General features: G+C 40.6%; 1 protein-coding gene across 2 annotated transcripts in view; it reads right to left on the bottom strand.

The window, feature by feature from the left end:
- Positions 1-567: 567 nt before the first annotated feature.
- The window catches only part of LSM14B (LSM family member 14B), a 37,646-nt gene continuing 27,154 nt past the window's right edge, over positions 568-11,059 (bottom strand). Inside the window, exons 3-10 of one of the 2 annotated variants that reach the window (XM_081948409.1) lie at positions 10,808-10,943; positions 9,454-9,570; positions 6,468-6,632; positions 6,262-6,339; positions 5,004-5,165; positions 4,521-4,674; positions 3,506-3,686; positions 568-1,827 (exon numbers count right to left, since the gene is read on the bottom strand). In XM_081948409.1, coding sequence (XP_081804535.1) covers positions 3,515-3,686; positions 4,521-4,674; positions 5,004-5,165; positions 6,262-6,339; positions 6,468-6,632; positions 9,454-9,570; positions 10,808-10,943 — 984 coding nt within the window. In that variant the 3' untranslated portion in view covers positions 568-1,827; positions 3,506-3,514. The remainder of the gene's footprint in view (positions 1,828-3,505; positions 3,687-4,520; positions 4,675-5,003; positions 5,166-6,261; positions 6,340-6,467; positions 6,633-9,453; positions 9,571-10,807; positions 10,944-11,059) is intronic. The other variant, XM_081948410.1, reaches the window with a different exon arrangement.

Below are 11,059 nucleotides of genomic sequence, written 5' to 3'. Positions count from 1 at the left end.
TCTTGTCAATTTTGTTCAATTACATGCAGGGGGTGTGCATTGCAAGGATATTTTTCCCCCCTTAAGCAATCATTTTGCTCTTCCTTCAGAGTGTCCCTGCAAGCTGCAATGTATAGCATAACGTTATGTTTTGTAAGACATAAATGTCAAGTATTTAAAAATACCAAACTGGCGGCTTCAGATTGGTTTCTCTAAAAGGAAACCCAATCCATTTTTCATCCTTGCTAAAATTTTATTTTCCAAACCTTTCAGCATCTCTTATCCAGGCAAAAGTATTTACATTTCAAAATAGAAATTTAAGGAGCAAGTGGCTAGGCTCGCAGGAGAAAATGTTGAAACTTCAGCAATAAAGAACAAACTAAATGACATGCAGTTAACATATTACTTGTATGAAAGTGCTTTTGAAGTAAGGAGACAATGTGTGGATGTGCATGTGTTGTGTTTTTTCTTAACTCAAGAAATCATGTATCTAATTCTGGGCATCCTAATTATCTTCCTGGTTTTGCAAGCTGTTAAAATCTTTTCATTGAAAACTTTTTTTTTAAAAAAAAACCAAAATCAGAACAGTTGAACATTTACATGTTTATTTATAATTACAATTTACATGACTCCATAATGCGACCTCACCACAATGTGTCACTCTTTGTGATGAAGGCCTACAAAAGAAACTAAAGCTTTACACCAACTTAATGCAAGACCTAGGGGGAGCCATGGAAATGGGGGTGGTGGGGAGGAGACGCGGCCTCCACTACGGAAGCCTTTCAACAGAATACTTCTACAAGGTAACAAAAGTGGCACAAACCTATTACTAAAGGCTTTTTACCCATTTCCATGCAAGTGTATAATCCCTGTGTGCTCATATCCTCCACAACTATTTTAAAAACACACCAAAAAAAAAATGAACTATTTATAAAGTTGGGGGACGTGAAGAAGAGCAATTGAATTTTACTGAATGCGCCCAAGCTTCATTTAGAAGTTGCATCTCGCATTTTTGAGAGAATGTGAAACTTGGAACTTTTTTCCCCTTTAAATCCGACAGATAAAAAGGATCCCTCAAGATTTGCTGAAAGGGCATGATGTGTTTTAAGTTTTAAGCCTTCTCCGCCTACAGAAAATCCGCAGGGGCGTAGAATGGCTCATCATTAGAAAATAGACAACAGTATTCATCCCGGATCAGTTTTGAGATACTAATTCTTCTGAGGGGTGACCAGCACTCCAAGCAACTCTGCAGTGTGTAAAACTCCAGAGGAAAGATTTCTCAAGCGGCAAGTCAGAATTACAGATAACATGGTCAGCGACAAATCCCATCACTACATCACACGCACAACATGTTTGCACTAGAATTGGTTTCTAGACATCAAAACAATCTGCTCCAAAGGGGGGAAGGAAGGTGAAGAGAAAAGCATGTAAGTCAGAAGAAAAAGGATACCAGCAGACTTATCTATTCTCCAAATTTAAGGTTTTTTTTTTTTGGAAGAGTTCAGAATTGCATCGCTTTCTTTAGGAATAGAACAAGCACTCCTCCCTCTGTTCAACTACAACAGTGGCTAGAACTTAAGCAGCAGCACAGGTTCCTTGCACTACTTGCAAAAGACCCTCACCCGCAAAAAGAGAAAAATTGGGAGAAAAAAAAACACCTTGAACACACTCCTGTTGAAGCAATCCCAGTGCTCCCATCTGCTGTGACAGGCTAGCAATAATCCCATCGGAATTTAGGCTTGTGAAGGTAAAAGTTTCATTCATCCATCCTTTTTTTTTAAGTGCAGCAAGTTTGTATTGTTCCCTCCTTCCTATGTACATGACTTCATAGCGATGTGTCTGAAAGCTCTAAAATAAAACAGACATGGTTGGTTGTTTTCAAATATACAATAAATTAATTTTATTAAGTTTGTTTGCTGCCCATCTCATTGCAAGTTGACTCTTTTTATTTATTTACCTTGCTCTGCTGGACGCTTGTTTACTTCAAATGAATAATAAAGGCATGGTGGAGGCATATGGGACAAGTAAAAACAGGAGAATTGGAGGGCATTGGGTGTTTACAATTCCCAGACTTGTCTGAAATGGTATAGACCAGTGGTCGGCAAGCCGCGGCTCGCGAGCCACATGCGGCTCTTTGCACATTTTAATGCGGCTCTTCTGTGTGCCAGGCGCCCGCTCCCCTCCCTCCCACTGTTCCCTCTAAGGTGCGCGGCTGCTAGAACTGGCCGCCCACAAAGGACCTCCCCGGACTTGTTTTGGTGAGCGCAGGGCGACTGACGCCAGAAAAGCAAGCCCGGGGAGGAGGTCCTTTCTGGGTGGCCAATCCTAGCTGCTTGCGGCTGGCAACTTCCCTCTTCCAACAGCCCCCCCCCCTCTGGGAAAGTGGCTTTTGTTGGTTGCCTTTTGAGCGGCCAATCCTAGCTGCTTGCACCCGGCGCTGCAGCTAAAGTAAAGCCCCTGCCGCTACCAGAATATCTGCTGCTGCCTCCTCCTCCTCTAACAGCACCCGACGCTGCGGCAGAGGTGAAGCCGCCAAAGCTCCCGCCGGCGCCCCCGCCTATGGCAGCGGCGCCTCCCCCTCCGTTCGGAGCACCTGAGTTGGGCCCTGCGTTACCCTGCAAGGATCTTGTAACTTGACAGCTTTAAGACTTGTGTGCTTCAAATGCCAGAGTTTATTGAAACTAAAAACAGTGTACCATCCTATGTATTTTCGGTTTTAAAAATGTGGCTCTCAAAATAAATTTCAATCGTGGTTTTGGCGAGATTTGGCTCAGTTGAAAAAAAAGGTTGCCCACCACTGGTATAGACTCTCTTGCTTGAGCAGGGGGTTGGACTTGAAGACCTTCAAGGTCCCTTCCAACTCTGTTTTGATTGCTTGAAATCACTTTAAAAGTACACTGAAAGTATTTTAAGTTCTAAAGGCTAACTAGGTACAGGTAGTCCTCCACTTATGACTGGTCACTTAAGTGACTGACTGACAAGCTACAGCAGATGTCCCAAAAGTTACAAGTAAAACCTGGTTATAAAGATCCGATGGCCACCCTCACTCCATCACGTGATTGCATTTTGGGTGCCTTGTAATTGGCCTACATTTCTGACCATTTGGAGCATCCCACGGTCATGCAACTATGATATGATATTTCCACCAAAACCTGCCATTTTCTTTTGGCATAAAATGTCCTGTAGTAAGCAGTGGTTTCCTTAACAACCATGTATTCACTTAACCATCACCCCCAAAAAAGGTCATAAAATCAGGCAGTCCACTTTATGACCATCAAAAACTTATAACCGTAAGGTTCCATTACGGTCATAAATTGAGGATTACAAAACCCTTAAAAAGTTCTGCCCATGAGAAAAGCTTGCAATACCGTAAAAGCAAATATTTCACTACTTTAAATACCCCCAAAGAGTCTATTCAGTTAGTTTTGAGGAACAGACTCATTATAAGCAAACCATTTAATTTTCTTTATTTATACCAGCTGCTCCAAGAAAGACGAACCTAAAATACTTAAATTTTGTAACTTGCCTGCAGAATTCAAACTCTTCCAGTGCCAACTCTGGAAGTAGCCTGATTTCGCCGCACAGCTCCAGACCCCCTTCCACCACGAAATCCCCCACGAAAACTGCGGCCACGGAGAAATCGCCCAGAAACACCAAAGGTCTCTGTGTTCAGCTTCCGTTCTTCAGCCCATGTTGTACGCCGTGAACTAAAGAAGAAAAGTAACCAGTTTTCCTGTTACAGTTCAGTTTTCTTGAACTTCCTGCTGTAAAACTCTTGTCTCAAACAAAGACTGAGACTAAAGTCTTAGCATCATTTCCCATACAAAAGACTGTCACAAAATATCCTATAAAATATGCTTTATGATTATAAATTATTCCAAATCATATTGCTATGGCTGAGATTTCCAAAACACGTAGATCAAGTAATTCAGAAGGATGGATTAGGCATAAAGGATTCATTAACCAAGCAGCCGTATTTGTAAATTAAGTTTCTGCCAAAAATATGTTATATACATTTGACTTTTTTCTGCTTCCCTCTATCATTAAAATCTTAACTGAAGACAGAACTTGGTAAAAGTTAAACAAGGATATCAAGAGCCCCAAAGAGTAGAGTTTCTAAACATTTTGGACTCCCATCACACAAAAATGAGATTAAGGCTCAAATCCAAGGATTTCTAAAAAGTTTTTGGTTGATCAAGTTCTTTTGGTCTCAGATTTCTTCCTCATCCCCATCAATGACTGCTTACCAAACTTTAAACCTTTAGTACTGCAGAGTACTTTAGAGACTTTAAAAAATGCTTTTAGAACTTTCCAAGCATGGTTTCAAATAATCTGGGAAGGGCTGTAGGTAAAATCTACACTATAGTACAAAACTGAGAAACATATTCATTTGCAACTGGAAAAGGACCAGGGACTGTAGAATTGAGGACATTGCTGAAAAGCCAATTTCTGCTCAATATACCAGGATAGCAGGCAAAAACAATATTAAACTGACATAATTAGTGTTAAGAGATAAAATAAAGCTGCTAGAGTTCTGTTACCTAGACTTCAGTTCTGATGAGATGTTATCAAAGAAAGATTTTGTTTTGTCATAATAACAGTTGGGTCCCAGTTGTTCTTCATCTGGGTTGCCATCACAGTTTTCAGCAGCCACAGGAGGCTCTCCCTTCTCTTCTCCGGTGTCAACTTTATCATCTGATGGGAGGGGGAGGGGGGAGAGAGAAGGAATCATTATTTTAAATGTGCGTATATAAAAACAAGTTATACTGTTACTAGATCAGGGGTCTCCAAACTTGGCAATTTTAAGACTTGTGGACTTTAGCTCCCAGAATCCCTCAGCTAACATGGCTGGCTGATGAATTCTGAAAGTCCACAAGTGCTGGCTGAGGAATTCTGGGAGTTAGCCCACAAGTCTTAAAAATTGCCAAGTTTGGAGACCCCTGTACTGGATATATTTTTTTCATCCACACCAAGGAGGGGTGTGTGCGTGAGTTTGGAATACAAGAAACAGCCAAAATACTAACCCTTGAAATTAAGTTTCTTCCTGAATTCTTTATCCAATTCCTCTCGGTTGAACTGTGCATTGGCGCTTTCAAAATCAAAGTCACCTTCAAACTTGATTGTATTCTCTTTCACGGCAGCTGGTCGATTCTGTCCTCTGGAGCGATTCCTAGTTCTTCGATTTCCTAAACAAAAGATGTTACAATCTTCGAGTGAGAATTCATTTTAATTTTAGACAAAGCAAGGCTTGACCTCACATGCTCCTTGCTCAAGGCAATGCATGATGCTGTGTTGTTCAATCACATTTGAATGCCACAGAAGTGATGCCAGCAAGCTGGCTGATCTGGTACTTCTCATTCTATTAATGCCTGACTGGCATGAATACACTCAGCAGAAGACTTCCATCAAATCAGAAACTTCAGGAAATGTTGCTTCTGAATCTTGTTTATACAGATAGTCCTCGATTTACAACCATACTCTTAGTGACCGTTCAAAATTACAACAGCCCTGAAAAAAGTGACTTATGACCATTTTTCACACATATGATTGTTGCAGCATCCCCGTGGTCATACAATCAAAATTTGGATGCTTGGCAACTGGCATGTACTTATGTAGCTTGCAGTATCCTGGGGTCATGTGATCCACCTTTTGTGCTCTTAAGACAAGGAAAGTCAATGGGGAAGCCAGATCCACTTAACAACTGTGTTACTAACTTAGCAACTACACTGATTCACTTAATGACTGTGGCAAGAAAGGTTGTAAAATGAGGCAAAACTCACTTAACAACTGTCTTAACAATGGAAATTTTATGCTCAATTCTGGTCATAAGTTGAGAGCTACCTGTATTGAAACATAGTGAAAAATAATTCTATTTAATGAATAAATATTTTGCTTAACTTCTACTCTATGGAACTTTACAGAAGTAAGTTCTTGCATTCTCATTCATTTTAAATTTTTACTTAGATTTGAAATATTTCTCCTAGACCAGCACAGCTTCCTCGGCTAATGCTGCTAAAGTCATATCACTCCATAAGACTTCAGATCCTTGTAGACTATTATACCAATGTCCTTTCACTGTAATTCTTTTAGTTTTTCGTGCATAGAGCTGTTGAACTCTTTTAGCCTTCAACTGAAGTAGGAGTATAATGAATTAATTAGGAGCAATTAATCTTGATTCTTCTATGAAAGGTTGCATTACAGCAGTAACGCCAAAGAGGCAATTCAGTTGCTTTAAAGAATTAAATTAAATTACTTTGGACAATTTACAATCAGGTAACATACCTGATCTCCTCCTCTGGGGCCTTCTATTCTCATCATTCACCTGCCCTTGCGTTTGCACAGGTGGTGGGTTAACTATATCTAAGACAAAATAGGAAAAACCGTTCACTCCATAGAGCCAAGATGCTGAAAGGAAACAGCAGATGGTAGTTCCAATTACTATTAATTTAAAACACTGGCATATTGTCTGAAGAAAAAGATTTCAGTACCATTTGTCTTGTGATTCTGCTGAATCTGACGTGTGTTGCGTTGAATTGCTGGAGGAGCTTTGACTGCCTTTTTGGGATTCAAGCTGTTATCCAGCGGGCCAGTCTGAACAGCCTGCTCCACCATCGGACTTTTGCGCACTGAATGAACGGATGGAAAAGCAGCACCTGAGAGAAACCAAGCAACGTCAGTAAGCCCTGCAACTGTTCGGACCAAACTTGATTTGTGCTCAGAGGCCTCGGCTCCCCTCAATCCTGTCAAAAGGTTTTGAAATAGAATCTCCTCCTGAAAGAGGCTTACTTTAGGGAGCGTTAGCCACTGATCAAAAACACTGCACCGATGGAGGTGCCACAAGGCACAAATTCAATTTCCCTACTTCCCGAATAAGTAGCAAATTTCAACAGGTTATTTGAAATAAGTACTGCGCGTATTTCACACCAAGCCAGATGGGTTCTCAGATTTAGATGAAAATCACACCCTCTGAATCTTTGGGAAGAAAACCTGAAAGCAACGCTCTCTTTCACACAGAAATTGCGAGTACTGACATAATTGGAAGATCTGGTTGACACATCACAAAGAAGCTGAAGTGTGTTCTTTTGACTAAGTTACAATTGACTGTAAATCCACATGCTAAGCTGAAACCAAACAAGTAACAATGCTCAAAATGACACATGAATGTACCCACATTTACAAAGGTTAGCTGCTCAATTGTCAGGTGATTATGACCATGGATTCCTCTCCATATTGACCCAGGCAGCTAGTAGCAAAACTCAAAGATACCAATATTAAAGCATACCAACAGACTTGTGGGATTTGCTAGCAGATTGGACCTGTCCATCCAGCAGCAAGTCTACAAGTTAAAAGCAGCCAATCTAAACATTCCATAATAATTTGGGTTCAATGGAAAACATAGTTTTTCCTGGGAGAGCACACATTCCAACTTTCATCAGAATTGGTGTGTTTCAGAAAAACTTTGGCCTGATTATCAGTTTACCTGAGAAAATATTTTCTAATATAAGTACCAAAATGAGTCATTTGGAAGTCATTCCACTCAAACATGCAAAATTTAGAACAGCTGTGAGAAATTTGTTATCAAAGAAAACTCAACAAAGCCTCCATGAGGAAAGAGACAATCTTTCAGCCTACGTGCCTGAGTTGACCTCAGGAAGGTATGAAAAGCCTTTGAGGGGGAGGAATGAACCAGTAAAGACTTAGAAAAGCAGCTACAATAGTTCAGAGATTGTTTCTTGACCTGATCTATCTCAAGGAGCTGACAAGTCCTCTTGACAAATATTAAACTTTATAGCTAGTATTGTTTTCTGGCTATTTAACCCTGAGAACAGCAAGAAGCAGTTGTGAAGGAAACAGAAGCACGGCAAAGTCAAGGGTCCTTCTAAGGACACATGAAGCTTCTGTTTTGGAAGAAAAATAAAGCATGCAGGTACATGAATTCCTGTAGTTCTTCAACTGCAAAATTCAGTTAACGGAATATATAACTCTTTCTTTTTGATCTATGATTAGGTTCGTCTCCTCTGTGATGCTGATTGAAACATAAAATACGATAAAACATATTATATAAAAAATAGAATCATCCATAAACCTTGTGTGGGTCCCATATATCTTTAAAACAAAAACACCACACCGTAACTGTATTTGAAACTAACTCACACAATAGGCAATCATACAGAGATACACATTTCCACAGTAAGATAAAGTCCGATCACTTTGTAACTAAATAATTGAAAATTAGATCTGAACCATGAATTCCGATTTGTGTAGGTATATGCTTACAGGCACACATATTTCACTACAAGTATTTTTTAAGTGGCCCTGAAGTTGAAAAAAAAATTCTAGAGCTGCAAATTAACTTCTAAGATGGCAAGCTGACAAAATAGCATTACCCTTTCTGAATATCCAAGAGATTCAGAATACTTCTCTTACTCCTTAAAAGCCACTCACACAAATATGATTCTGAGGAGATTTGCAACTTCAAATAGTTATTCCTCCATCTCTGCTTTAGATAATCCGAAATTCAAAAGGAAGTGTGAAGAAAATGCCACCCCCACCAAGTGTTAACTACGCTCAAGGCGATTCAAGAAAATGCACAAAAATGCATTCAGAAAGCATTGAAGAAACAATACAATCACTTGAGGAAAACAAGAAGCGCAACGCCCTGAAGAACATTTTACTATAGAAACATTCAAAATACGAGACTGCTCCATATCCTCTCCTTCTGCCTACCGTTGCTGAACCCTGGCCTCACACGTTTGCCACAGAATTCAAGCAAGAGCAAACTGCCAGCCCATCAACTAATCAGGATGCAGGATTCAACAGGCCAGAATTTATCTGGGGAAACTGTTTTACCAAACGTAAAACATGCCCAGGTAAAATGGATTGCTTTGTGGATGTCTTATTATTTGCCAATATACTAAATGTTATGAGAATAATTTTCTCCCAGCTTTAATTTGTATCTCTCCCCCCCCCCCCACCTCTCTTACTTACACAGGTAGGACTTTTTGCAAAGTGGAAGTCTTCCAAATCTGCAACAGCTCATTCTCCATGTGTTTACGCTCCCAAATTTTTCTGGCTCCACCCTGCACTATCCCTTCAGTCTAAGTCAGGGGTGTCCAAACTTGGGAACTTTAAGACTTGTGGACTTCAACTCCCAGAATTCCCCAGCCAGCATAGCTGGCTGGGTAATTCTGGGAGTTGAAGTCCACAAGTCTTAAAGTTCCCAAGTTTGGACACCCCTGGTCTAAGTTTTCACCTCAGAATGTTAAATGAGTGGCTAAGAACCAAGTTCCTGTTCATCTACCCATCTGATACCTGGAGCAGGGGCACCAAGTCTCTCAGAAACAAACTACTGTGGTAATTCTTGCATATGTTACTCTGTTTGGGGAGAAGAAAGGGGGGTTTAAAAAAAAAACCAAAGCTTCTGCAAACACCATGCAATTCTTCTAATACTTGGAATCCTCAAGCTGCTGTTACCCTTAGAAGACAGCAGATGTGGCTCTGATGACAAGTCAGGCTCTGAAACTGGCTGAGGAGATGAAGAAGTGCTAGGACTGGAAGCAGCTGCTGATGCTGGAGGGCTTACCAGCTTCTCTAGAAAGACAGACAAGGGAGGAGAAGAAAAAGCAGAGGAGGAGACTGGTGAGACACACGGCAGTACTGACATCCAGATGACTGAGGAGAGAAGGTTTAAGCAGCTAACACAGGGACGTCACATTCGATTTCGTTGAGGGCCGCATCAAGGTTGTGTTTGGCCTTGGGGGAGGCAAGTGGGCATATTTGGGGTGGGTGCGTCCAGCTTGATGTCCTGCAGCCCTCTGCCAGCAAAAACGGAGCCAGAGAGGGCCATGAACGGCTGGCAGAGGGTTGCAAGAGGCTGTCCCAGCCAAAAACAGAGCCCGCACATGGCCCTCCCACATTCCATTTTCGCTGGCAGAGGCACCGTGCGCTGGTCCTTCGCCATTTCCAGGGTGGCCCCGTGGGCCAAATTTGGCCACAGGCCTTGATTTTAACACCCCTGAGCGAACATATTCTTAAAAGTTCTGAAACGTGGAAGAATTTGACCAGGGAGCAAGACAGATCCTGTTAAGTTGTTCACCATCAGATATATATTACACATCATATGCTAACTTTATGCAGACATGCTTTAATAAGTGACAGAAATGAAGAAATGGAGAAAAAAATTAATATGTAATTTAACACTGAATAATTTATTTTTTCTGAACAAATATATGAGTAACCCTTAATTTTCTCACTGCTCAGAATCTACCCTAGGTGTTTCCAAAAATAGTGTTCATGTAGAAAATAGAGTCCAACACTCATATACCCCTACAAAAAACCCCAAAGAGTAACTGCTCAGATGCACTGAAAAGAGGAAGGAATCCTAATAAGTGTTCAACTGATATTCATTACTTTGTACATTTTACTCACGTATACCACCTAGTGAGTAGCCTGTCTAAAAGTGGGTTAGTTGAACAAACTTCACTTAAGAACCTTGTTTAAAACCAGTAAAGTTAAAGTTTAAACACTAGTTTTTGCAAAGCTTTGCTTTCAACTTAGAAAAGGTCCAAATTCAACCTATCTTTAAGTCTAATTCTCCACTCTATGTATCAGTCGGTGCCAAGGTGGGATGTCTTCAGACTAGAGAGTTATATAATGAAATGTTTTCCAGCAATACTTTGATACAAATTATTTTTTAAAAATGCTTTCCTTATTCAACAATATGTACTTCTCCCTCAGAAAAATATTCTCTGCAGACATGTAGCCCACCATTAAATAGCGCAGCCCAGAGACTGATCATCTCAGCAACAGAAAGGTCTTTGTTACTCACCTAAGCCAAGAGATGCTGCATATTGTTGGCCAATTAAAGAATTGGCGGCAAGCTGACTGTAGGATGACATCCCTCTGAAAGGACTATAAGGCACATGAGGTTGAAAAGAAGATGCAGACGCAGAGCTCAGAGATGACTGAAAAGAAGTGAATGTGGGACAATTAGCAAAATGAAGAAAACAGTATGGATGACGGTCCACAAATTTCTTATATGCTCTAAGAAATGCAAAGATTAACACATTAGGCCACTGTT

Source organism: Natrix helvetica (assembly GCF_964273705.1).
Source record: "Natrix helvetica genome assembly, chromosome: 3".
NCBI classification, from domain to species: Eukaryota; Metazoa; Chordata; class Lepidosauria; order Squamata; family Natricidae; genus Natrix; species Natrix helvetica.
The sequence above is the reverse complement of the archived record's forward strand: the minus strand, read 5'-3'. Positions and strand labels throughout refer to the sequence as shown.